Raw genomic sequence first — 26897 nt, 5'->3', positions numbered from 1 at the left:
TTTTTGATATAGGTCGAAGACAGCTATTGTAAACGCGAATACTGAAAGCCGACTCCAACATAGTTGGACGAATGGCTAGGTTGATGATGGTATCGAGGAGCAAATCAAGAACAATTTCTCATCAATCGGCCACCAATCTATTCCAAGTCCTCTACTGTCGATTCTTTACCTCACCATATATTTACCGACCGGTATCAAAACCGGCTTGCAGAATCTAAGTTGTGAACTTTTACGTAACATGTTGGCATTTATAAGCAGTAAAGCAAATAACATCCTATGTGTATCCTTGTAATACTTGTGAACCAGTTTACGTGCACGAAAATCGATTGTAACGGACATCGAACCGAAACAAATCAAACTGCTAATGAAAGTGGAACTAACTAATACACTTTTATCTCTGCTCTGAAGGACTCATTGTAAACAATATAGAAAATTATATTAAAAATATTAATTTTGCACAATGTTGAACGAAAATGTTCGTCGAAAAGTTAAAATGATTATTTAAATGAGATATCTGACGAAGGCCGAAATTGACGTGAGAATAGTTTTAGCAAAAGTCGGCTCTTAAACTAGTTTACTGCAGGGGATCTGTAGAGCAATTCTCTGCAGTGGGTACTGTCGAGTATCAAAAGTTTGACATTTTAAATGAACTGCCAAAATAGTTCCTACGCAGCCCGCTTGAGGCGCTGATTTTCATACAAAATTTCGCGACAGCTAACTGGTTATCGGTAGTCGATAGTGGTAGAGAATCGAGCTACCGGTGTAGTTATTTAGCTAAGATTTCTTGTGATTGTGTCTTACGGTTGCACAGAACCTTATCTGATGAGGCAAGTGTTAGACAATGCCTGGCGCTGGTTCTCTGACAAAGAATGAGAGCTTACACGTCTTCACAATCTAGTACACTAGAAGATCACTACTTATCTACTTTGGTTCACACTAAACCAACGACCTTACATCCAACCTATTGTTAAAATGCAAGCTTAATATCATAGTTATCCAATGGGGAAAGAGTGGTTACTTACCGTGCCCTTCGCCAGGACTCGAGCACGTGTTTGTGGTAGTTCCTGGTGCGCAGCGCGCGGCGGGCCAGCGCCGTGGCGACGAGCGCGGCGGCGCCCAGCAGCACGGCGCCGCACGCCCACCACACGCGCGCCGACGCGCCCGACACGCGCACCTCCTGCGGCATGTAGCCTGCACACACAACACCACGTTAGTCATGACAAATTACATGGAATCATGCAGGCAACCTTCGTTCCATAGACTGGAAACTAGTTGTGAGTTTGAATCGGTGCCTCGGTTATGAAAGAGGCGGAATAGAGTCGTGGTGTTTAGCTAGGACAGTTTTCAGTGATCTGGGAGGCATGAAAAGCTATCAGCCCAACCTTGATGCTATGGGTTATTCCTGAGAATTGTCTGAACCCGTGATATAGATCCATCATGTACGACATATGATGCCAATCTAAATGACGAGCAATTAATTTAAAAAAATCTTGTTTTTGAAGAGCGTAGAAGTAGAAATGAGAGATTTTTGTGGTTCAAAGATCACGTTACTGAATTTTCGTGTTGATGTACCATCCCACCAAATTGATGGAATAGATTATACTTTTAAAAAATACGCATACATATGTATTATAAACAACTCCCACGCAACTGTCTAGAATAACATTGTACACACCGAATGCATCCAGGAAATAGTATGAGTTTTTAAAACATTAGTCTCTAGACAATAAGAGTATGTAGGCGTAATCGTAAATTTAATATTTACGTGCAAATCACGGATACAAAGTACAATCATGGATCACAAACTGGACGACATTATCTCGCTCAAATCGTAATTAGATTACGCATTGATAAGACCAACCAAAGGCACAATCTCGAAAACGTTTCACTTAAATTCAGATTTCAATGCGATGTAATTTCCGTTTTGTAAAATGACAATTTGTGCAAAAATGGTTGCACACGCAAGTCTAACCGAAGTATCCTCATAACTTCGTCCACTCATTACTACAAAAGCAAGCGAAGGAAAACCGATCCTAATTAGTATATAATATAATTAATTAATTAGCACTATCATATGGAAGGTGACACAAAGCACATATAACACAATGTTATCAATACCTATTTGTATATAGGGTAAGGTCATGTGTACCTAAGAACTATCACTGGCTGAACGTGTGATAAAGATACTCGAATTCTCGATTTAAGCTTTAAATAGACTTGTGTTTGTACACTATACTCTTCCTGCGTAGTTTTGTTTACTAAAAATGCTAGCCTATATCCTTTCCCGTACAATCTATCACTAAGTATGTCAAATTCTACTCAATTCGGCTCAGCCGCTACGACGTAAAATAAATAGTTGGGTAAAATAAGTATTATTTGGTTGTGTTATTGTGATAGTATGGATATTCTGGTGTTCTTTAGCATCACTGCCGTAGGTCCTTTGCCTCATATTATGATAAATGTTTTCAATCAGGCAGTAAATATGAGAGCGTTTTATCAAAGGAGACCCTTAAGCTTTGTTAAATTGTTAGTTACACTTTATTAGAGACTTGCATTGTTTAAAAGTGCAATGAAAATAAATCACTTTTTGTATGATATCAGTGAGTATACAAATTGTTTATCAGTGGGTCTCAATAACACTGATATCTTTGTAGGGATACGCCCACGCTTGGATGTTGGGCAACTGTTTACTATCTAGATAGGGTCTGACCCTCTAGCCCTATCTGAAGGTATCATGTTATAGGCCGTAACTCTATCAGGAACCTGTTCCGGTTTGAAATTTACCATAAAAAATATACTAATATTTTTAAAAACATTGACGTGCCCCACTGCTGGGCTTCCCCTTTTCGCTTTTAAAGCTTTGCAATAAATATGTCAAGAAAAAAAACTATTTGGATATTGTTCATTAGATCTTTTATGCAGAAATCCTATTTCCGTATTACTGTGATCAAAACGACCTGATAAATCTAGTAATTTAAATGGCATTCCTATTTTTAGCATTGATATTTGCTAGTAAAATATTTAATTTACAATCACATCCAAGATTACCGGGTTTAATTTATAATAGAACAAGTATTATAATAATAGTTTAACATAATGTCAAAGGTGACGCTACTATTTTAGGCGGCACACTACGGAACAAATTACAATGCAAAAAATATGATAAAATCAAATCGACCTTGTGAGAATAAAGCCTACGTAACATTATAAATGTATGTGTATATTTTATTACGAGTCGGTCGTAAGCTTATAGCTTATTAGAAAACATAGCTTGAGACGAGATTCTCGCGCTACATACTAAAGAACCTTGCACGGTCAGTTATAGTATAAACAATGTGTAGTATGTAAGGCCGGTTTAGCATATTCGCATCAACAATATATTTGAACACATTTAGCTAGTAGATATATAAGAAATAACAGCCGCGCCATCTCTCAGGCCAACGCTTGCTGAGGTTGTTCCGTAGATGGGTGACCGAGTTTCCCCGTGTTTGGCACGTTAAATTGTGGGTCTCGGCTGTAAGAATATCAAGGGGTAACGTGTTTTAATCCAGGTAACTGGGTTGTGGAGAAGCGAAAGGCAGTCGCTTCTTGTAAAATACTGATATTCAGCTGCACCCGGTGTGACTGTAAGCTTACTCCAACATAAAAGAAAGACTAGGCTGATGCTGACATTGACAATGTGCTCTTTTTAACAAGTATTCCCGAGTCATGCCTAAATTCTCGGTCTATCGATTTGTAGTACAGCAAATGCTGATCAAGAAAGCAGTCTAAACTTCGTCTAGCCATCGTCATTATATTGTCTGTGATCATAATATAAATAAATACAACGGTGAAAGCACAGTCTGAGAGGATTTTATGCCGCATTAACTATAATCGCATCGGCATCGGCTTTACAGCCACAAATCAGTAAACGATCATTGAGGTGCGGAACGCGTGAGGCGGCCATATTGCTCGGTTCATGCATCATTAGTTCATGTAAGACTATCTACAACTACAGCTAGCTCGCTCAACTGCTGCCAATGTGTCTCGGAGCAGGTTTATGCAGTAGCGTGCGCACTGACGTGTGAGCGTGGGTGCGCGCGCGCATCTTTATCAACAATACTACACGCTATTATCTCGAGATCAGCTTACCATGTTTCGGACAGATCTGAATTATAATACCTTTCTCCTACACGTGTAACAAAATTATCAAATTAATGGTTTTTTACTATAATATCCAAAGTTATGATCTTGCAACAGAAACATAATATTAACCTAGATTATTGCTCTTCTATAGAAAAAGCAACTACGTGTCTAAAATAAAAAATTGTTCGCAATAAAAACGAAATAGGTACATAGAGAATTCAAAATGGTTGAGGCTTAATAACATTTTTTATGTATTTTTATAGAGCGCTCAAGAATCAATCACACAGCCTCAGTTTTTTATTCGTGTGCGCCGCAGAATTATGTAAATAAGTTATTAACATAGCAGCAATACAATAACACGATTTATTTTTAGCTTAATTCCAACGTCTCTCGGAACAGTCGGAACCATTAGTAAGCGATTCTGATTTGGGCGATATCGACCAAAAAACAATTTAAAAATCTACTAAAATCCCAATCAAATAACGAATAAACGTTTTTTTCAATTACAAAAACATATGACCTAGCAAACGGACATACTGTTTGTGTGATCTAATCTACGCAGCACAAAAAGTTTGCGAAGTTTACAAACAATGGCTTGCAGTCGGTACACTTTTTGCTTGTCATGTTTGGCCTATTTTGACAAATTTTCGGCACCATGTCATTCAACGATGGAGCATGTTTTATTTAAACCTTTTAGAATTTTGATTTTTAAAATGTACACTGTTCTGGTTAACTGGGATCTTTTACATCGCTCTCGCCCCACCCATTTTGTGTCCTGAGGTTTTTTTCGATAACAAAAAAGGGTCGGTTGCATTCCACACGAAGCAGATGGTTACGTTAACTTTAGCCATTCGTAACCAGCATTTGATATGTAGTTATTCAACTAATATGGTGGCTTTCATTGTCAGCGGTTAACCCTGATAACAACACCAGCCGCGGTTCAACTTTTATCTCCAAACGTTTTCCCTAAATATAATAATAACAGGCCGAACATAACAGACAAAAAATGTATCATAATCATCATGACGAGTGTTTAATTTTCAAAACTTTCCTTATGAACATATTTTAGAAACCGGCCTCGATAATCTCGAAATATTATTCGATTTGGCAAAACGGTAAATGTACGCACTAGCCAACTTTGTATGTTTTTGCTTTCCACACAGTGGTGAGCAGCATATAAAATGCCTTGTACTTAAACTGAGGCTATGTTCGATTTAGGTGCGAAACAAATAATAAGTAGGTACTAAGATCCACAGACTGTATCAGGTCTAGATGTACTCCGTTTCCATAACCTGTGTTTACCTACATGTTCTCCCTTAACATTGCACACATTCTCAATGCTAGAACTTTTTTATATACTTTACATACAAAGTTCGGAGACGCTAGGCTCGGGGTTTTATATCATTGTCTGTGTGTCGTAATTTTGATACAAAACCAAGGTTATGTCGATTCGAGCAAATAGATCCTGATCATCATTTTACAGTCAAGTCAAAAAAAAGAACAGAAACCCAGAACAGACAGAAAGGTATTTATTGAAAAGTGACTTACAGAAGCCGTATGTGATTTCACTGAGTTCGCTAAAGATGGCGGCCCAGGGCGCCTGGATCTGGAAGTAGGCGCGGTAGCAGCCCGGCGCCAGCCGCAGCGCGCACGACACGCGCTGCTCGCCGCGCAGAGAACAGTTGCGCGTTATGTCCACGCCCGCGTCCGACACGAGCTGCATATACATACATATTGCTTACAAAGACACTCTAAAATATGTTACAATGCCACAGATTTACTTCAGAGTTGATCTTCTTTTTTCCATGGTTATTAATTAGAAAACAAATATTTGTTAAACTAACAAAAGTAGGTACGTACCAAAAGTAAGTATGAATTATAAGTCTCGCATGAAAGAATAAATCAAAATGGTAATGGCAATACTGCACCACTAGCAAAAGTACATACCTAGTACCAAATTGATTTGTATAAAAAATATTACATATTTATTCAGTAACAGTTTTACGTAAAGGATTAAAAATAGATAAATCATACCTCAGTAATATTGTCCTTCTTGGTGTTTAGTGTTAAAGTAAAGTACTTCACTGACACACCAAGGTTCCAAATGAGTGATATCTCATCATTTCTGTAAAATAAACATACAATTAGATGACTGGTATACAAAGATGAACAAAATAAAATTAAGATATTTGGATAGAAGTTTGCTACTTAATCATGCCAAAACTACTAAATAAATTTTCATGATGCTTGGCAGTGTTATAGCTTTAGTAACAGAATAACACTAAAGGTTTATAACTTCAGTATGAGGACGATGGAGTTAGCAGAAGCTACTGTATTTACATAAAAAAATAGAGTATGTCTATTAAACTTGAGAGTTGAAAAAAAAGGGTTTAAGCATTTCATCATAAACACCACGCTGGCGACGCCGCCGGCACAAGCTAGCACGTGGTATTGATTATGTATGACAAATATAACACAGAGCTCATTGAAATTTCTGGTTCAATTGTCATTGAAGATTCAAATATTTTAAAAAGTTATTTTTAGACATTGTTTGTGTAGTGAAATGTTTAAACAGTACATGAATAATCAACTTAATTGAATCTCAGATAAAGTTTGAAATAGCCTAACACAGTTTTATGTGCATAACAATGATGTTTTCTTGCCAAATGATGAAGTATGCTTCTCTTACATTTTCCTATACCACTTTACACATACATCTACATCAGTGGGTAACCATAGTCTTTATGATAATGTAGATAGCAATTGTTCCTAGTGAACAGTTCCTTGATGGCTATCTCAATAAGTTACAACACTTTACACTCGTTCAGAAAATATCATATCAGTAATATAACGTAAAGAATTTAAAGTGCTAGTCAGTACTATGTAAAGAAACTATGTAAAAATAATTATGATTTATAAAGTTATTAGGTACATTTTAGGTACATTTATGTTTTTCACTAATTAGGTATATCAATCAAACAAGTGACCTAAACACATAATCTCATCTAGAATTTGATAACAAAATGTAGATTTTTGCAATTCATATTACGGAGCTGTTTTTGTTGATAAAATATCAGTCAGTGCATGGTCCATTTGCTATTATCATTATAACTAAAATTGTTGTAGTTTTATAATGATAAAATATGAATGATTTTGTTGAAAATGAGTTAAGAAAATAGAGTACACTTATAACCCTTTTGCAATAATTTTAGTGTAAGTTAAGTGCTATTGCACTTTCATAATGAGATAAACCATATCTGTTTTCAACAATCAATAAAGCATTTTTTCTGAACATTTTAGTACACATAACAAATTTTTGACATAATCGAACTTATGCCCTTTTTCACTAGAGGCACAGAATGCCAGAGTAGTTAACTCACCCAGGTGCATGATAAACCACTTGTGGCTTGTTGTCTTTATAATCAGCCAATGTCTTAGTGTTGTTGATCAAGAAGTTCTTGTCCCACGGCCGTGACTTCCCCCCCGTGGCATTGGTGAACTCACTCTGCATAGTATAGCAGGCGCCGAACACCAGGTCAAAATCCACTTGATAACACAGCTACAACAGAATAATACCACATTGTTAATACAGCAATCATCTCAACATACTGTGTGGTATTTTTACAAGCATTTTGCTTCTAAAAATACCACTCAGATAATGTAACTGTTGTCATGCTAATACAAGAGGTATTGACATTCAACAGTGGTTTTAACATAGCTAGTCAAAGACAGAGCTAATCAAAAATACCACATTCCTTAGTCTCATATTATGATCTATGATCATACATTTAGTAAGAGAACAATGTAACAACAACAGAGGTCACAGGATGGATTGAGTTTATTATTTGATATATAAATACGTACATATTTACAGTCCATGGCGCGGTTGTCGATGTCCACCACGGCGTGAGAGTGCGTCAGAGGCTTGACCTTCTTCGGGCTTCCGAGACATTTCGACTTAGCCAGGTAGTACCACAGCTGGACGTGCCACTCCTTCACGTCAGGGTCCTTCAGAGTGCACAACTCGGCCGTGTACCGCCCGCCGACGCCGTCCGCCGAAGGCGTCAACGTCCCCGTCGTATTACTGTGATCACTACATCTGTACCGCACATCCTCATCACCGCTTGCAACACACAGTAAACACAACAACGCTACGACCACAAACATTGCGAACACAGTTTGCGAAATTATGTAAATAACTTCATGACGACTACGAGAGACGGCTATAATAAAACTATGTTCTTAAAATACCACACTATTCTTTCCACGGTAAAGCGCACAGAGCGTCAGTTCACAACGATCACTTTATTACCCCGTAACACTAAAGTCGTCCTAATGATTAAGTATAGCTAATTTGTTATTGTTAACACGCACGCATCACAAGTATAAATAAATAGAGATCGCCATTTTCAACACAGGCCAGCGACGCTTTGACAGACAGAGTCCCACCACAGATGCAACATACGCCCGTGTTAGTGTTTGACGCGTGATATCGATATTTCATAAACTGTATTGATGCACTTGCAAAATTTATTTTCACCTACATAGTTCATGGTATGATTGTAATAAAAATCAGCTTATCAGAATAAAACTTTTTTATTTAAACTCATATAGATTCTGTGTTGCTCCGGTACCTAGGCACCTCCTATAAATTGCAGTTGCTATAATATTATCAAGTATCAACAAATTTCAAAAGTCATTTGACTATACGTCCGCTTATTTATAGTGAAAATAAAGCATACAATTGAAATTGATATGTTTTTACTTTGAACATTTCAATATTTACTTTAAATTTAAGAGAATACTAACTAAATCTGGTTGGTTAATCAAAAACTGTTTTTTTCAATTGACCCTGGATTAATATACTAGTTATTCAAGTTAAAAAGTTGATATAGTATAATTTTAATTTTAAACGTCTTACGTTAGCACATTCGTTTTATTTCTGCATTGTCTCACATTAGTTGCGTCAGCTGAGTGCAGCTTTTTCTTAGTTCTGGTTATCGATAATACGTATCTTTGACATCACTATTTACATTCCACAGACTAAAATAACGAGCACAGGTTAGAAATCTCGAGCTCGCTCAGAACGATGGACTATTTTAGTATTTAAGAGGGACCAATATAATAATATAAATAATGGGAACCTATATTTTAACCTGTTAACAAAAAGATAAATAATAATCGCAAATTATTTTATACAAATAATTAAACAGAACAAAAAATTGCGTACAGCCTTTGAAATAATAATTACCTATAAATAATTGTTTTTTAGCGCCTTATTGCCAAGCCATTAGTGTTAAGTGAAGAGATCGTATTGTTTGGAAGATAATAATTGGTGTAAGCGTTCCATGTATCGACCTAAGTTCTGAAGAAAGTATGTGACATATATATAATATTGAGTCGAGTACGATGTCAGTCGGAGCTGAAGCTGAACTAGGCTACGGAGCGGAGCACGTCTAAAATGTCCGCTTTTCCCCAGTGGGTCTTAACAATCAAAGAAATGAATTTTCTTCACAATATAAAGGAGTATATTCCCACTATCTAGGTATATAATTTCGTTGCCAGTATCCAACAAACATATCTTAGACAGAAGCGGGTCTACGATAATACTGATACTCTGTCGGAATAAAGGAGTCTCAAATATGCCTCTCTCGCTTATATTTTCGAAAAGAATAAAACAAATATGTTCCGAAAACAAAATTATAATAACCACACATTTATATTTCATCCGTGCCACAATCGTACTGTCTTCTTACGCTAATAATAAGTTAAGGGCGCGCGGGCACTAGGCGGCGATCTGGTGCGCCAGCACGGCGTACATGGCGAGCGCGGTGAGGCCGAGCGCGGCGGCGTGCAGCGCGCGCAGCGCCAGCAGCGCCCAGGCGCCCAGCCCCAGCAGCGCGGCCGCCGCGTCCTCCAGCAGCGCGCGGTACGGCGACAGCAGCAGCAGCGCGGCGGCGGGCGGCGCCAGGCGGCGCGGCAGGTCGGAGCGCGCCCACAGCCACACCAGCGCGGCGCTGGCGGCGGCGTGCAGCAGCGCCACGTTGGACTCAGCGCACGCGCGCACGTAGCGCCACGAGAACTCCGAGCCGCGCGCGCCCACCCACAGCAGCACGCTGCGGGTCACCACCACCTGCGGACGAACAGTGCCACTCGGTTCGGTAATGACGAATTAAACATCCTCTTAGCCAATACTTGGCTTCTGTGACTGAGTTCATTGAAGCTCGCCAATGGTTCAGAACTGTGCTGTCACAACAGATGAGAGACCAGGTTCTAAAACTTTTTGTGCTCTCTGAGACATGGAGGTCTATAATCTTAACTTTATAACTCTATGCAATCTCTGAGAACATCTCAACAGAAAAACTCTGAAAAGACATTATAGTCAAATCCAGGATTTTAACCCATGATTGTCGCAGTGAGTGAGCAACTAGCAAATGGCCTTCATTTTCTTCCCAACAAAATCAGTTTGCTGATTTCATTTTATTTTTATTTTTTCAGCAGTGATAAAATATTGACTAGAATAATAATAATGTTGAATCAGTAGTTTACCTCAGCACTGGCCCAGCCGATAGCAGACGTGAGGATCTTAGCGTGACCCTTGCCTGGCACTGAGTTCATTGCAAAGTAGAGACCAAACAAGTCAGCAAAGTCCACTGTAGCCTTCAGGATTTCCTGGAATCATTGTTTAAATATGTGTGTAAGTATCAACTACGAACAATCCAGTCAGTGTATTCAGTATTCACATAATTTAATTATAATTCATATTATAGGATACATAATTTAATTACAATAGAGTACTCTAACTACAGTTTTTGTCTACATTCATTTCATATTATATGTCAAGGAAATAATTACACTAGACTAAATTCTTAATTCTAGGCATTGTAAGTCTGTGATAACTGATAACAGAGTCAACATTAGTGACCTACATTTAACTGAGTCAAATTATTCACATGACTTAACTGCAGCAACAAAAGGCAATTGAACTTGATGTTTTTTTACTATAGATACTGAATGTAAAGGTATACTCACCATGAATACATTGTATTCTCCTGTTATGTGGCTACTGTCTGTGTCTGGGAAGAAGGTCGCTAGCAACAGCATCTTGCACAGCTGAGTGAAGATGTACAGCCCTCCAGCGTACACACATTTTGAGAACGTAGCATACTCCGATCTAAAACATTTACAGAGTTATTTGACTATTTTTAATAAGGAAATGATAACCTACAAGTAAAGACACTTACATTCCAGAGAACTTATATGCCATATGATATGGTGCGTAAACCAACGCCAAACAATTTCCAAAATGATACAGAGTCATTTTGATATAAGTTTATCCTAATTAAATTACACTTAGAAATAAATGATTTCAGTTTCTGGAGGACATCGAACTGTATCAACTTTCGCGTCGCAGTTATGAACTTTCTATATTTCAAGCACTATTGTGGTCCTCTTCTGATTTACTGCTTAGATGCTTTATCTTTGTCTAGTAAGTGCAAAATATATTGCATTTTGCTATCACTGGAACACGGCCGTCAAACTGAATTGTCAACTAAATGTCAAATTCTCGTGCTACGTAGATATTTTCTTTTGCGTGAAATGGAGTGAACTGTTTAATACATTTTTCAATACATTTTTATCTCTTGCAATAATAATGATAAAAAAATACAACTAAGACATAAAAAAGACCATATTAATAATTATTTTGTTACTTTATAAATTCTAATATATTTTTATTTTTCTTGGACATAATGACAGCCAAATACAGCGTATAAAGGATTTTATCCTATACCGTTCCTTTACACATACACAAGTAAGTTGTGCCTTTTCATTATATTTATGTAAAAAATATGTCGTCTACACGTTTTCTTCTTTAAAATTCAACTATTAAAGATCTTTATACTCTTTTTGGATGTAATTAATGCAAAAATATCTAGTAAATGTATCAAGAATTATGACTGCAAAACTTTATTATTGTTTTCTATAAAGATTTTGCGTAACTTGGACCGTAAATTGCGCGCCAAATGCAAGAAATTAATGGAAGAAATTTTATAAAATTGTGTTAATACTATTCTTCTAAATTCTTCAGATTTGCAACTTTTAAAGGTAGGTTACTCATTTTTTGAGTAGATACTTTGCAATAAGATTTATATGCAGTATCACTTTATCAGAATAAAGTGGAGAAAATATAGTGATTCTTTTGAGTTGGTGACTAAGTTTATAACTATTTTTTATTATTTATTTAAATAAAAATAATAAGCAAATAAAAACCTACATCGTCAATTATATCTGTTTTATAACACTTGTATTTATAAGATTTTTTATCTTAACAAGGGGTTGAATGTTAGAAAGAGATGCAAAACAAGGGGAGCACTTTAAAAAAAGGGTTGTTTTTTAACCCTTTCGTTTTTTAGCACACGCGCAAAAGGGTAAGGGGTACGTTATCCAATGGCAGGGCAGGGTTTGGAGAATTTTGAATGTTATTTGTCCGGAGAGATGTCCGGGCACTGCTCGGTGGGTGCTCCGGACACTGGTTCACAACAGTCTCCTGTTGGAAGTGCTTGCTACAACCTGTTTATTCAAATGAGGGGGATGATGCGATCCCTTTGCCTATTCAAGAGTTTGTTTTGTAGTGAATTTAAATATTTATTGAGTTTTGTAAATTTGGACGGTGTCAAATATTACTTATATTTTGTGGGTGATTACTTGAAATAGCTGGCTATATGAAATGCAGCTTGGATTTTTTAAGATTGGGTAAGATATTTGTTTTTCTTAGAACTGAATATAATTTATGTACTCAGGTTTTTTTCATAAATATCTAGGTTTTACCTAGATGAGTAGAACTTTATAGGTAGGTAATTATTAATAGTAATTGTCATTCCAACAACATTTTGATTTTAAACCTAATACCTATTGTAAAATTGAGATGTGCATGAAATGGTGTAAAACAATGAGTTGAGTACTCAGTTAAATAATTCAATTACAGCTCAAATTCAAAGACTTTTTAAAAGAATAAAAAAAAGTAAATATTGCTTACTTTATATTATTTTGATTTGAATCAGGCTTAATTCAAAATTAACACTAACAGTAAATTATTTAGAAACACATGTTATTTTATGTATGCATCTATAACTTTAATTTTATAGTAACACAGCTATTAATACCAAATTGGTTTATATCTAATGATGTTTCTAGTAAGTAGATGCATTTTTATCAATCAAATCAATTATATTATTTTACCAGTCAAATATTTACGTTTCTGTTAGTCAAATTAACAGTGCATGACTTTATAGGAGGTAAAGTCAATAACCCCAGCTAGCTAAAACGACATCTCCTTTAAACCATCAATAAGATTAATTTTACAATTATTATTGTTAATTATTCCTTACCGACTGATCACCGCGCGCATTTATTTACCGAAGAGTAGTAGTATCTAATGCATAAAAAAATACTTAATATCTTAAAAGCTGTCTCTAAATACACTACGTTGTATTTTTCGGTGGTGAAATTTACTTTCTGCAATCGTCTGGCCATCATCAGATTATACCAATTTAATAATTCATACCTAATTAATAATAATCTATACGTTTTCGTGGTGATGTACAAATAGGTATGCCTATCTAGATTTCTCGTGCGGATTGCGCAAGTAGCTGAATCAACTGTAACACATAAATGAACCGGGCCTATATGTTATGATTATGATGTAACATAAAATGCAAGACTACATGAATTGATGAAAGTGCCACTGTTAAAATACCTACCTGTTATTAATATTGATAATATGCTCACAGTAGCAAGGTTATGATTTTATCTTAAAAATAACTATTTAAAGGTGTATAACATCAGTTCGTAGTAAATCTTAGGCATAGAAACAAGAGTTCAGTAATGCGTCATATTCACAAGTAGCGCACGAACATTTGAAATAAAATGAAAAAAGAATAAAGGCGGTTGTCGTGAGGAGTCCACTCACGTCATCCCTCCATTACAGCATTGTCCGTGCGACAATGGCGATGGAGTATAAAGAATCGCGGCCATTAGGTAAATTTCCTCATACATTTTTTTGCGTGACACCCTCGCCGCGTAAAAAGTGGGGAAACGTACATTTGTCATGTGGAAGAGAGTAGCGATCGTGGCTCTCGCGAGATCTCAATCTTGGTATGGTGGCGTGAAGTTTTTGTCCACCTTAATCGACTGGGGTGGCTCAGGTACCGCGTTTTTATGTTCAAGACGTTTCTCGATAAAAAAATACTTCAGTTCCGCAATTTGGCAGAGATTTAACTAAGTGTGATTCCGAATTCTTAATTACTGATCTATGGGTGTTTTTTTTTGTTTTTTCGTTTATATGTTTGATTGAGTAGTTATTATATTCTTCTCTTACTTCAATTTCATCAATAAAATTCATCTCATCTTGAAGTTTTATTTTAATCATACCTAACATAGGCGCTTATTTTTATATATTTTATACATAAGTGGTTTTAAGAAATATTAACTGTTTTAAATGTTCGGTTCTAGAAAGTACGCGGACATATCAAAGTATCGTAGTATTCTGAGGTAGAGTCGTAGAGCAATATTTTTAAGTTTACATGAATACTAATTCAGTTATATGTATGCTGCTTGGACTGAATAACTATTTTATGAACCTATATTGCTACTTCCCCAGTCCGCGCTAGAAATCTAGATGGGCATAGCTATTTGAACATCAACACGAAAATGTATAGATTGTTATTAATTATGAATTATTAAATTGGTATAATCTGATGATGGCCAGACAATTGTAGAAAGTGAATTTCACCATCGAAAAATACAACTAAAACCGGGTTTCTGAGGTACATTCAGCGGTAGTTTATCTATTCAATAGCATTTAAACTCATATAAAAAAACGCATTTGTATAGATAAACTACCGCTAAATGTATTCAGAAACCGGGCATAAATCTATTATTCGTTCTTAAACTAGGTATTTTGCTTTATGTGCTCATGTCGGCACTGCACCCATCCATACATACGGACGTCGCAATCAATAATGTATTATAGGAAAATTATTTCAATTTGGTGTGTGAGAGGTGGACAGCCAAATGCATTATTCCGCTCACGTATATTGCAGGCGAGTGTGGCACGCAGATAAGCGAGTATTGAGCCGAAAATGCCGAAAGTCCGAAACACTCCGTCGCCGGGGGGCCTTATCGGAAACGGCTTACGGTGACCCCATGCAAACTCCCTAATGCGACATCGCTCACCGGTCCCTCCCGCGCTCTGCCCTCCGGCGATCGATCTCGATGCAAAATTGCCGATAGGGGATGCCAGTTTTGTTTCTTGTGCGTAATTTTTTTATTGCGATATCTCGATACGATCTAACTAGTTACTGGGACAGCAGGTGGCCGAGGGATGGGCCTCCCTAGTCCCAGGATTTTGTTTATAATTTGTTAAAGTTGGATAAAAGCTTACCCATCTAATCAAATGAAGAATGTCAATTTACATAAGCTCAAGCCTCAGCCGCTTTCTATTTATTTGGAGTAATAAACTTCATGATAAGTTTATGTATTCGTGTTTGGGAAATTTAGAGGCCGCTCATAAAGTTCGATAAGTTTTTATATGCCACTGAATATTGAACGGGGCGCGTACTATATTATACATATTTTGCAATGAAATACACGCGATGGGCCGCGGCACCGTGGGATAGGGTAAGCGAGGTGGAGGGCGGGCGTCTCACAAAATGAATAATTCGTTCAGATTTGATAGCATCACGAGAAACTTCGATTACCTATTCATACACATTATGTTTTATGGAACACGAATTCCAGAATATGGGTTAAAACGTCAAGGCAGAATTTGTGCATATGATATGGTGCTAAACGTTCCTAAATGATAATAATATATTGTGCGTTATTCTTATCCCTGTCATGGTTATTTGCTAACTAAACAAACAATTTTAATAACAGTAACTGAATAAGCTTTTATCAATTTAACAGTAACTGAATAAGCTTTTATCCAACTCATATTAAAGTTATTCGCGAATTAGAATCTACGAAACGTAATGCAGTCAAATGTAATGGATTGGCTGGTGATAATAGCTCGTAATTTTATTGTTTCTATAAGTTACGATGGTAGTATAAAAACGCTCCCCTATTTCTACTGATACCACCATAACTATCTACATATAAAGACTGTTGAGTTTTATAACTGTTGAACAACAGTGTCTGTCTAGTCTAGATATATTAAATACTACCAGAATGCACAAAAAGATGAAAAGTTTCGTCTCGAGAGTAGCCGTGTTATTTGGTACAAACACGACATCTTTTGTCGAGCTTGAAAATTCTCGTGATTTGTGCATAACAAAAATGAAAGTATGGTAATGATATGCATTAAACGCAAATGAAGTAGAAAAAGTTCGATTTATATGTATCATGGGTATGTGCGCAGATCGGTTCTACTTCCTGAGTTATTTACGCACCCCAGCACCCTCTGCGGGCTCCACGCCACCACCGACACAACTCACATATTTATTCATAGGCCTGTGCGTATTTTTTACTTGGTCATAAATATTAAAGGCGGCTCGTGCCGCTAGGATTTTCAATTCGACAGCGACGTCGGATCCCCTTAGATTTTAGGCTTTCTCTCTTTCCGCGGATTAGAGCGGTTTGATGTATGGCCGCGGGTGGCGGTAAATCAAATTTTGATTGCTATTTTCTTTGTGGAAAGTCGGAATCCTCCGCCGGGGACGAGCGTCGTGTAACGTGGGTTAACCGATCCCCAGGCGCGCCGCCGCCCGTCTTATGTGGATTGTATGTACAAGACGTATATTTCGTATTTCTTATTCTGGGATTGACGTAAAACCGATTCCATTTTTTCAGAATAACTACATCCAAATACTTAAGAACATTAAGCGGTTGTAAAGGATCATATCTCTTGCGTTGACTGAACTGATAGTATAATAGCTATAGCTAGATGTTTCGTGAAGTCTTAATTTTGAACTTTTAAGGTTAGGAGCGGTTAGTAGTTATTAGAATAATTATTGTCAATAAGATTTTTACTCAAAATACGGGGCTACTCAAATCAATTGATTGTACATTACTTTAGAGACGTTTCTAAAGAGCATCCACTTAGGGCCCTTTGATACGAATTTAAGTTTACTTAGGGCTATTGAAATCAAATTTGCTTGGATAAGTTGATTTTAGTGAAATAACTCGTAGCTCAGGGAGACGGGCGCGTAGTAACCGCTTGTGTGATCCAATTGCGGACCGTTCTAGAGGCGATCCAAACGGATGGAATCAAATTCAGCCGCCCTTTAAATATTTGAACTGATGCTGGAGGCGCAACGAGGGACCGGCCCGCGCCGGGGTCGGGGCCGGCCAGGGGGATACACAAATCACAAATTGCTCTTGTTGAATTTATTATCGTTCATGCATTTTACGAAACATTTGAGGACGCTTATTTAAACTCAACTTTATATTTTGAAGTATCATAAAGCGTTCGCAGACGTAAAGAGGATCGTATGCGGAACACTGCATACGTAATAGAAGTATATTCGAAGCAGTTAGGTTGAACGAGCGGGCAGCGCGGGGCGGCGGCGGAGGGTGGGAGCCCACCTCCGGATAAAAAAAGGATCTCGAAAAATTCTCGACCCTTTTTATACTAAATAGATAGCTAACACGGCCTGAGTGGAGTTTCAATAGATGCTTTCTCGACGGAAGAAGCGACCTGTAAGGAATCGAGGGGCCCAGTGAAAAACCGTGTTATATATCTACCGTCGCGTGTAGTGCGTGTCACACAGTTTTTCCTTTTATTTTTTACGCGTGCCCTCCTCAGAGGGATAAGAGGAATTCTTTTTAAATTGGAAATGTTTTCTAAGAGGATTACGATTTGCGGAGGTGTGCGCCGATGTTGGGCGTTGGGAATAAGGGATCGTGTTACTGTTTTGTGTTTAACATTCTTAAAATTCCCTCCATTATGTGTACGCATCAAGTGGGATTTGTGTTGTGATTGAAACACATTTCACTCTATTCACCTTTATTCGTTTTATTCATGTGAGATATTCTATTAGAAGTATTCTTACCTAATCTTAATACATAAAATGTATTTCCTCCCGCTTTATTTGACGAGTTCGTCACGCCTTATCCTGTAGGTACTTTCTTTAAGCCGACTCGACAAAAATCCCACGTTGGCATAAAAAATATCGTGTAAGTTAAACTAACAATGGGGCCGATATTCCAAGTGACCATTACTTGTGTGAAGTTGATGTAAGCACAAAGCTAGCTACTTTTGTCGAATAAGGAATATTTTTTCTGCCGCAGTATTAAACGTGCTGTTAAGGAAATCTTTAATGTTATTGTAATAAAGTCTACAACAGGCTGCGTATTGAATACACAGTGGGAACCGAGGCGATTATCCTGTGCAGTTGCACCATTAGCAATGGGGATTCAGTTTAAATTTTCACATCACCCCCGCCCTCGCTGCTTATAGTTTGCACAATTTGAAAGCTTTTGTTGTAAACAAAAAATAAACTCCAACGAGTAATAACATTTATTGGTCAATTTACATTAAAGTAATAAAACTTTTTATGATGTGTTTTTTGCAGTAAAATTATAGTAGTACCACAAAATACTATAAACTTTCATTTCTAACTGGAAGAAGGGTGCGTTCAAGTTGAATAGTTACGTGGTTTATAATTAATTATTAACATAAAACTTATTGTTTTACCGGTATCTTTAATTCTTCGAGAAGTGCTATATGTGTATTCCCTGAGATTTTCTGTATTTTTGAACTTATTTGAACCTTAAAAAGCTTCTCATAATGAGGTCTCCAATTTATTATAGTTTTTAAGCTGCTGCACTGTATCTTAATAGACCCACACGCGGGGGTGCGTGATCTGAGTGTGAAGAAAAAAATATTTTTGGTAACAATGAGGGGATTGCACGGTTTAAAACTGCGACCGCCTTCCATAACTGAGTTTTATACACAGTGCACTGTGATTGTACAATATCTATTGTGAACCATGACAGGTGGTCACATTATAATGATAAATAATATAATAAATGAATGTAAAATAGTAAGAATGGTTTCTTATCCATTTCCTATTTAGACAGCGGGATCAGGAAATAAGGTAAAAAAAATTGTCAGTGATTAATTCTACCAACGATAGTTTTTGTTAAATTAAAATAAAGGTTACCAGACAATTACCTCCAGGGTTTTAAAACTGTAGTTTCCTCGTTAATTGTTCTTATAACTAGATAATTGAATAAAAATGTTTGATTAAGTGAAAAAGTCAGTAGGTACTAAAAGGAAATCTCTGACGCACTGGCTCTTTTATGATTATTTAATTGCTTTCAATCCAAGCCATATCCATAACGTGTTAGATTACAGTATGATGGCAATTAAAATGTTTAGTAAGTGCAATATGATGTCGAATTATCGCAGCTGGACGTAACTTGGCGGAGTAATGTGCGGTTTATGCTGTATTAAGATCATTTTACTATTACGGCTACATGTTGTAGGCACATAAACCGGCTGTAACCGACACTGGTCATTACGCGAAACGTCGCAAAACAAACATATATTATTGCGACATGTGACACTCTTATTAGAACACGCGCTAATCATTTAAAGCTCGTAAACTCTGACGCTTCGAACGAGACTATTTGTTAGTACAGGTTTTAGAGTAATTTTAATCTTTTTACACGGGCTGTTACTTATAACGGACATTTGAATGTGTGCTTATATTGTTTATCGAAACAGTCTAGACGTCTATACTATTCTGATTCTTCAGTTTTATGACGCAAAAATGATCGGTCAAAATTATATTACACGATTCTGATAGGTTAGAGAGAATAGCAGAGAATACACACGGTATAAAACAATATTATGACAGGCTCTTTATCTGACGTCGCTAACAAAACATCGCAAATAAAGAAAAACAAAACGATGTCTTTCAAATAATAAAACATTTTCGACTGGTCGGATCACCTCCACCCTATGGTAATAAAAGAGATACATTATAAATCGTATGGGATATTGTCCAGTTGTTATAGGTTATAGTGACGGCGGACGCGACGCGTGTTGTACTTAAACATTTTATTGTTTTTTCACGGCGGCGTATAGCATTAGTACTGCGTTATAATATTTTGCTTAGTACACAATAACGAAAGACATAAACGATGTTATGTCGGACCATGTTCCACGGAAATTAGGCTTCGTAAAACGTTTATAATACATCTCTTTATACTTACCTATAAACTTATAAGATAACCTTTATGTGTTTGTTGTCTTGTTTGTTTTCTGTTATTATCACAAAACTACTGACTATTTCATCCTGATTGTACACATTTGTATAATTTGATTTCGTACCCATATTATGATATATCTATGTATTATAAATTAGACTTGTCAACTATATCTTGAAGCTATGTAAATGTTAATAATAAATAATTGTTACAAAAATTATGCAGCTACCAATAATAATTGGGGTACCCCAAACAAAATTAATGGATCGTGCAGTAGGTATTGTATCTTCCGAACTGGTTGCAATTTCATTACTTTTTCCTTTATATTCGTATAAAAAAATCATTTGATTTTAGGAAAGTACCAATATCAACCGAATTCTAATTATTCCGTATTATTCTAGGACTAAAGGTATTATACTACAAGACTAAAATGCTTTTGCACTAAGCTACAGTGTAATATAACTTCTAAATGAGAATCTCTGATTTTCAGAGTGTATCAGTTTACCAGCCAATCGTTATTTCCTGCCAATATATAGATAATGATGAATGATTGATTTCAGTTAGACGCACTCAGTGACGCTCAGTAAAAGGGTTGTGTTGTGAGTGAGAGGAGTGCTCGATACTGAGTGATGGATGAACGGTAATCAACACTCTTTGTCTCCTGCGACTCGATATTGCCATTAGCACGATCATATTTACTAATATCTTACTAATACGCTAGTTACGATATCATGAATCATTCGCGACTGAGTTTCAAGGAGTCAAGTTTTGCACCAATACTTGCCTAATAAACTTTTACACAGTCTTATTTGTGAAACCTCTTCATACAAAGGACTAGTCGTAGTGCATTAGGTAAACTGTAATACCTTCACAATACCTACTGCTACTTATTGTATGTCTGTCATTTTTATCCGGTGTGAACCGGGTTGCTCTGATAAATTTAAGATCATTTTGTATTACACAAAGAGTTCGAGTTTATATGTAACGAGTCTATATAACTGAACCGGAGTAATATTTTACATAAAAAAATGTGTAAATCTGTTTTGCTTTTACGTCAAAATGATAAATGAGTACTTAAAAGGCTGAAAAATTACCCAACCATGTTTTCTCTGTAAAATTTCATTGTTTATATAGCCGCTATCAATATACAGATTTTTTATAAGTAAAAGTGCTTGCCACCACGAGACTGCCAAGTGCGTTCGTTTATTATAAATAAGTTTTATTGCTGATTTATATGTTGTATATTTTAGCCACCGATCTCTTTTATAGCCACACAAACAGATACATTTTTTATCTGGCGTTTGACGTGGAGCCAGTGGAGCCGGTGACTATCTGACTCGACATGACTGTGCACTGAGGGCAATCAATTTATTCCATTAACATATAGTTTCTTTATGAAATTTCCCGCCTTCCCGGGGCCTGAAACGGCGGCCATGATTAATATTTCAACCGTGACTGGGCGCGCTTAACCGACCGGAATATATCGCTTATCTAATATACGTATGTATATGTATACGCCGTTTTGTATGTTTGCTCACGATGCCCTACCTACATAACGTATTTTGAGAACTGATTAATGAAAAATATGGCCCTCCTCGATATGTCGAGTGCTCTACATTTTTTGGCAGCGAGTAATTTCAGTCACGAATTCCTTGACTAATGTGATTTGATTTGCTTTTTATGTAGGTAATTTATTTGCACGGTTTTTTGTACGTTAAAATCAAGTGTGGTAATCACATTAAGTAAGCGCAAGTCACCGTGTTGTTTGAACTGATTTAATGTTTATTCGAGTTAGTCTCTGTTTTACCGGGAGTTCCTTAAGCGTGAGTTATTTTAGGCATCATTTTTTATGTGGTCCATAGGGGTGGAGGCGGCACGCAATCCATTAAAGCTGAAAAAACACTTGAAATTCAGCGACTCATACAATAAACATGGCGTGGAGTCGCGCCGAGGGTTTTTGTCGCGGAGACACAACCGCGCTTTTTTGCCAACGCTTCTTGTGCACAGTTTTTGTGAACAACTCAGGAGCCGATTGCGATAACACGTTTCTTTTGGACTTGACGTAATTGTATTAATTTTTTGTGTTTGAACACGTATGGTAATAGAAGTTATATTAAACAAGCACTTACCAATGTGCTGTGATCGCTAGTAGACGTGTTAAATTTTATGTGATCGTGTCAGAATTATTATGATGGTCAGTAATAAATACGAATAACTGGAGAGATATTTCCATTTCCTTCTTTGCCAACTGCAAAATTAAATTAGCGTAGATTTAATATTATTTTCTTCAATTCTGTGTAATCATAATACATTAACGTTGTAAGTCATATAACTGTACAAAGTATTTCTAAAACACTATCTGAGAGGAACAAAAACTGTAGTTATATATTTTCATTTGATTGTTGCGGTTAGCGTGGTCCGTGGTAAGGGCCTTATTATTCAACGCATAAACTGGGGAATATTTTAGCTGCGAGGCTCCGTCGTCGAGGGATTTTGAGCGGCGGCCGAAAAAATTGATGCGACTTATCTCACCCGCGCGTGTTCCCGCTCTATACCGTCATATACCGCCACACATCGCCATACACGCCAGATAAGCGTATGATATGTTTTATGCATGTTTGGATTTAAGTTTGCCACTATTCACTATGTAAGGAGGATCAAAAAACGGAATAATTTCGAAACATATCGCAAGAAGTATCTCTACAGCAACTTTGTATACTCATTCAATAGCAGTGGTATTTTAAACTACGAGTTTTATTAATCTATTTATTTTATAACTCAATTGTATTTTTTGGTTATAATGTTTTTGCGATATTCGTTCAGCAATTCGATTCGATAAATCGATTTGTTACGAATACCCGCGGTTTACACTGAAACGTTAACTGTACTTCTTACTATTGTTATTTCGAATACTCATACCTACCTCATGAATTAAATATTTAATGATTATTTAAAAGCAAAATTCAATTTGATCGCTTTTTAGTAGTTAGTATTTTTAATGTCTAGTTAGTTAGATTCCAAAAAATGTAGAAATTATTACATAATAGAAACGAAATGAGCCGTGAAATTTCCATGTACCTTAATAAAACGAAGGAGCGATGTCGATCAGCATACGCCCAGTGTTAAGATATGGACGGTGAACATTTGAGAGGGTGAGGTCCCTGCTGGCGCGCTTGACCTCACGTCTCGCGAGGGTAACTTAACATTCACGGCATTGTTCTTTTATTGCACGTACGAACAGCGCACTGCTCAACTGTTGCTGAAGGGGAGACTTTGCCTACCGACGCGTTGACAACGCACTATCGATTTATGCGCACTCCCAAATATATTGAATATTGAGATGACTCAACTTGAGATTCAAATACGAGAAGGAAACGTATGCTGAGTAGAAATTATTAGTTTGTAACTTCAATATTGGTAAAAGTAGCATTATTAAGTAGCTTATGATTGTACAATAGGCATATTGGTTCACCTTCAATAAATAAGTAAATAAAAAATAAATCTTTTTGGACAACTCACACTCGGTCATTAGATTCCAAACTAAGCAGATCTTGTACTATAATACTATAATTGTAAACAAATACCTAATAAACTTACTTTTATACTTCAAAATACATACTTATATAGATACATATTTGAAGAAGAGTGCAAATCATGAATCTATTTAGTTCAAAATGTTTGTAAGTTATGCAGGCTTTGATAACGAGCTAATTTTAATTTCAAAACGCATTTCCGCTAGGTTGCTTGAAATTAATAGTTAATGAACGCGTTGTGTATGTCGTGTGTCTAGTTATCTAGTATAAACTATTGCAATCACGTCCTGCTTCGTCTCAATCACGTTTCTTTATTCAACATCTTTTTACAGCATCCGTGAGCTCGTCTTACTTCACGGTGGTACTTGAAGGTACAATGGCAATGATAGCTTATTTGGTTCTTCTACCATATTCGTGTAATGCGTTTCAAGTGAAATATCAGTAGTTTTTATGAGGCAATTATTAGCATATTGTGTGTCAGCGGGGGTCCGCGGTCGGCGGAGCGGCCGCCGGAGCGCCCGGGCGGTCCCGCCGGCCCCGCTGAGCTCATAGATAAACATGTCGGGGCTTCCGAATACTTGTGCCGTGCACACTGATATTGATTTTGTTTTTGTAACGACGGAATATATGTAGTGTGAGACACGATCATTTGTACATTGTCCGCTGATCCGCTCGGCCGCTGTGCTCCAAATTGTTTGTTTTTCTTTATGATCAACACGATTTCATATTTTGTTGTAATAAATTATCACTTTCTGTCTTTCTGCGCCGATTTTTCCATTCTCGGACAACTTTATTTGGCGAATAACTGTTGACAGATCCTCCATACATTACATCTGAGAAAAAATTGAACTCATTACTTAAAACAATGTTGGCGTTGCTTAATTCAAGTTCGTACATTGTAAACATTTTTCCACGAAGTAGGATAAATACCTTTGGAAAAAGATTTATTAAAATGTTCACAGAATCTTACAAATATTTATGAACATCATAGTTTTTTGCAGAATGCACTGATAAATAATTTATGAAAAACAACAATCGATTTAGAGTAATACGTATGTTTCGTTAAAATCCGTGCGCATACGCATGCATGCATAGTTATTAGTAGTTGTTAGTCGCGTGATCGTGTCGTAGTCGTGCCGGTGTCGTGCGGCGCACATAAACCATAGCTTTAATTACTATTAAACACAATTAAACTCTGTGCATGACTCGCACGCGGACATAACACGTAACGTGCGCGATTACATATGTTTTACATTCATTAGGAGATGCTGTATGATTTGATTTGTGTGAAATTATCCTTTTAGATAACTAATTGAGAGACGGATTGACAAAAATTATTGAGATTTGGTATTTTTATTCGATGTCATAAAATATTAATAGATGTGATTGATTTTCTTTTGCCAAACAGATAATAATCTCTACTCTACCCAATAAGAACTCTACATTAATTGTACCGTTTATCAAAAATTGTTATGTGTCTATGGGCCTTGATAATAGTAAATCTTCTCAATAAAAACTCCTAGATTCAAATTCAGGTAAACAAAAAAATATATAAACATAATACGTCTAGAAACACGTGTCCGCCCTTTAAGAAAAAGAAAATATTTAAGCATTATCGAGTAATGAAAAGTGATAATGAGTCCGCAACAAGTTACGTTCTTAGTCCATCTATATCCAAATTCCTCTCCGCGATTTATGATCGTTGAGATGCGCACGCGCAGTTTCTCAGAATACCCGCGCACTCCCCCCCCACGCGCTGTGGCGGCCGCTCAAAGCTACGCTAGTTTATTTCATGACCTTATGCGTTTTATTCCACGGTTTTAATTACAGACATTACATGGTATTGGCGATAAAATCACGGGCTCATCGTTTAATCACATTAATATCTGTCTGTCTATAACTCTGAGTATTCAGCATAGGTTCCATTAGTTTAGCATTCAGTTTTATTGCCTGTAATATTCTCGATGTTTAATAAATACCACTGTAAAACATACGAATAGTAATAAATAACTTATGATTCCACTGCTAGTGCCGTTGCCCGGAATAATATAGTGTTTAGACTTTCAATTTCTTCACGTTAGTCAAGTGCAGGTTTGTATGCTTTTAAAACTATTAGACATGCATGCATCTTAATGTTTTCTTTTACAGATAGAGCTAGTGATAACCTACAGATTTATACTTAAGTTTTGGTTTGCTTTCGACCGTTTGTCTTAGAGACGAATATGTATGTATATCACTCTTATAATCTCCTAAGAGGGCAAAAGGCTTATATTACAGTATACGTGCTTCTGCCTGGTCTTTGAAGCATAAGAAGCGTCATGCAACAATTCCACACATTAACATACATTCATACCTTTAGACCGGAAACAAACCTTTGATTCTTCTATCCTATAATTCTTCAGACTTACGGCTTTTTTTAGTTCATATCGTTAAAATGATAATAGAGTATCTATATTAGAGGAATTTCCTAGATCTAAGATGGTCTTCGCACGCAGTTTGCACATTAAGCGTGCTCAAATCTAGTAGCCTGTTTGTATTGAGTTGTTTTGACAATCTTCGACTTTAACTAGCATCGGCTGGTGTTAATGTAATCTTTAGACACATTGTTACAATTTCTTGCCTATCACTAAGGCAGTATTATTGCCCGCTATTCTCAAACTTAACCTTTTGAGTATATTTTAATATGCGTTGTCTCAATCTGTGAAGTAAAGAGCGCGTCGAAGCATCGATAGTAGGAGATAATTGCAGTCATGTAATGCTTACCATACTAATGATTGATCATTTGGCAAGTGCGGGCCGGTATTACGCTAAGCGTGGCGGTGTGTGTGATGCGGCGGGCTGCGGGCGGCGCGCTTTGTGCCGCGGAGAGCCGCGCAGCTACTGCGCCCGCGCCGCCGCGCCGCCACCGCAAGCCTGAACTGAACGCGCACCGCGAATCTCTAATGAGCTCTCCCGGTATCAGGGCTGACCCATGCTTCTAGGACCATCTAATACGGTTAACTATTGTTGAAAAAATCTGGTAGC

The 26897-nt window shown here is 36.9% G+C and overlaps 2 protein-coding genes and 1 long non-coding RNA gene across 3 annotated transcripts in view; 1 reads left to right on the top strand and 2 right to left on the bottom strand.

The window, feature by feature from the left end:
* The window catches only part of LOC142975319 (uncharacterized), a 31863-nt gene extending 23279 nt beyond the window's left edge, over window positions 1-8584 (bottom strand). Inside the window, exons 1-5 of the mRNA XM_076118096.1 lie at window positions 7990-8584; window positions 7506-7684; window positions 6160-6250; window positions 5674-5842; window positions 1023-1191 (exon numbers count right to left, since the gene is read on the bottom strand). Of these exons, the coding sequence (XP_075974211.1) occupies window positions 1023-1191; window positions 5674-5842; window positions 6160-6250; window positions 7506-7684; window positions 7990-8292 (911 nt within the window). The 5' untranslated portion in view covers window positions 8293-8584. The remainder of the gene's footprint in view (window positions 1-1022; window positions 1192-5673; window positions 5843-6159; window positions 6251-7505; window positions 7685-7989) is intronic.
* Window positions 8585-9809: 1225 nt separating this feature from the next.
* LOC142975374 (BOS complex subunit TMEM147) lies at window positions 9810-11559 on the bottom strand. Its single transcript, XM_076118166.1, has 4 exons — window positions 11370-11559; window positions 11158-11299; window positions 10675-10797; window positions 9810-10258 (listed from the first exon to the last, which is right to left on the bottom strand). Exons 1-4 carry the CDS (start codon window positions 11444-11446, stop codon window positions 9911-9913), a joined length of 690 nt encoding a protein of 229 aa, XP_075974281.1. The 5' UTR covers window positions 11447-11559; the 3' UTR covers window positions 9810-9910.
* Window positions 11560-12641: 1082 nt separating this feature from the next.
* LOC142975307 (uncharacterized) overlaps window positions 12642-26897 on the top strand; it is a 51443-nt gene continuing 37187 nt past the window's right edge. The window contains exon 1 of the long non-coding RNA XR_012959604.1: window positions 12642-12879. This is a non-coding gene — a long non-coding RNA (uncharacterized LOC142975307). The remainder of the gene's footprint in view (window positions 12880-26897) is intronic.

Source organism: Anticarsia gemmatalis, chromosome 9 (assembly GCF_050436995.1).
Source record: "Anticarsia gemmatalis isolate Benzon Research Colony breed Stoneville strain chromosome 9, ilAntGemm2 primary, whole genome shotgun sequence".
In the NCBI taxonomy this organism is placed as follows: domain Eukaryota; kingdom Metazoa; phylum Arthropoda; class Insecta; order Lepidoptera; family Erebidae; genus Anticarsia; species Anticarsia gemmatalis.
The sequence above is the reverse complement of the archived record's forward strand: the minus strand, read 5'-3'. Positions and strand labels throughout refer to the sequence as shown.

Excerpts from the sequence above, each read along its gene's own strand:
- LOC142975374 (XM_076118166.1), bottom strand. The coding sequence starts at position 11,446 with ATGACTCTGTATCATTTTGGAAATTGTTTGGCGTTGGTTTACGCACCA. Across the intron at positions 10,798-11,157 it reads GAGAATACAATGTATTCATG|GAAATCCTGAAGGCTACAGT; the intron begins GTGAGTATACCT and ends CAATGATTCCAG. Across the intron at positions 10,259-10,674 it reads TCGGCTGGGCCAGTGCTGAG|GTGGTGGTGACCCGCAGCGT; the intron begins GTAAACTACTGA and ends GTTCGTCCGCAG.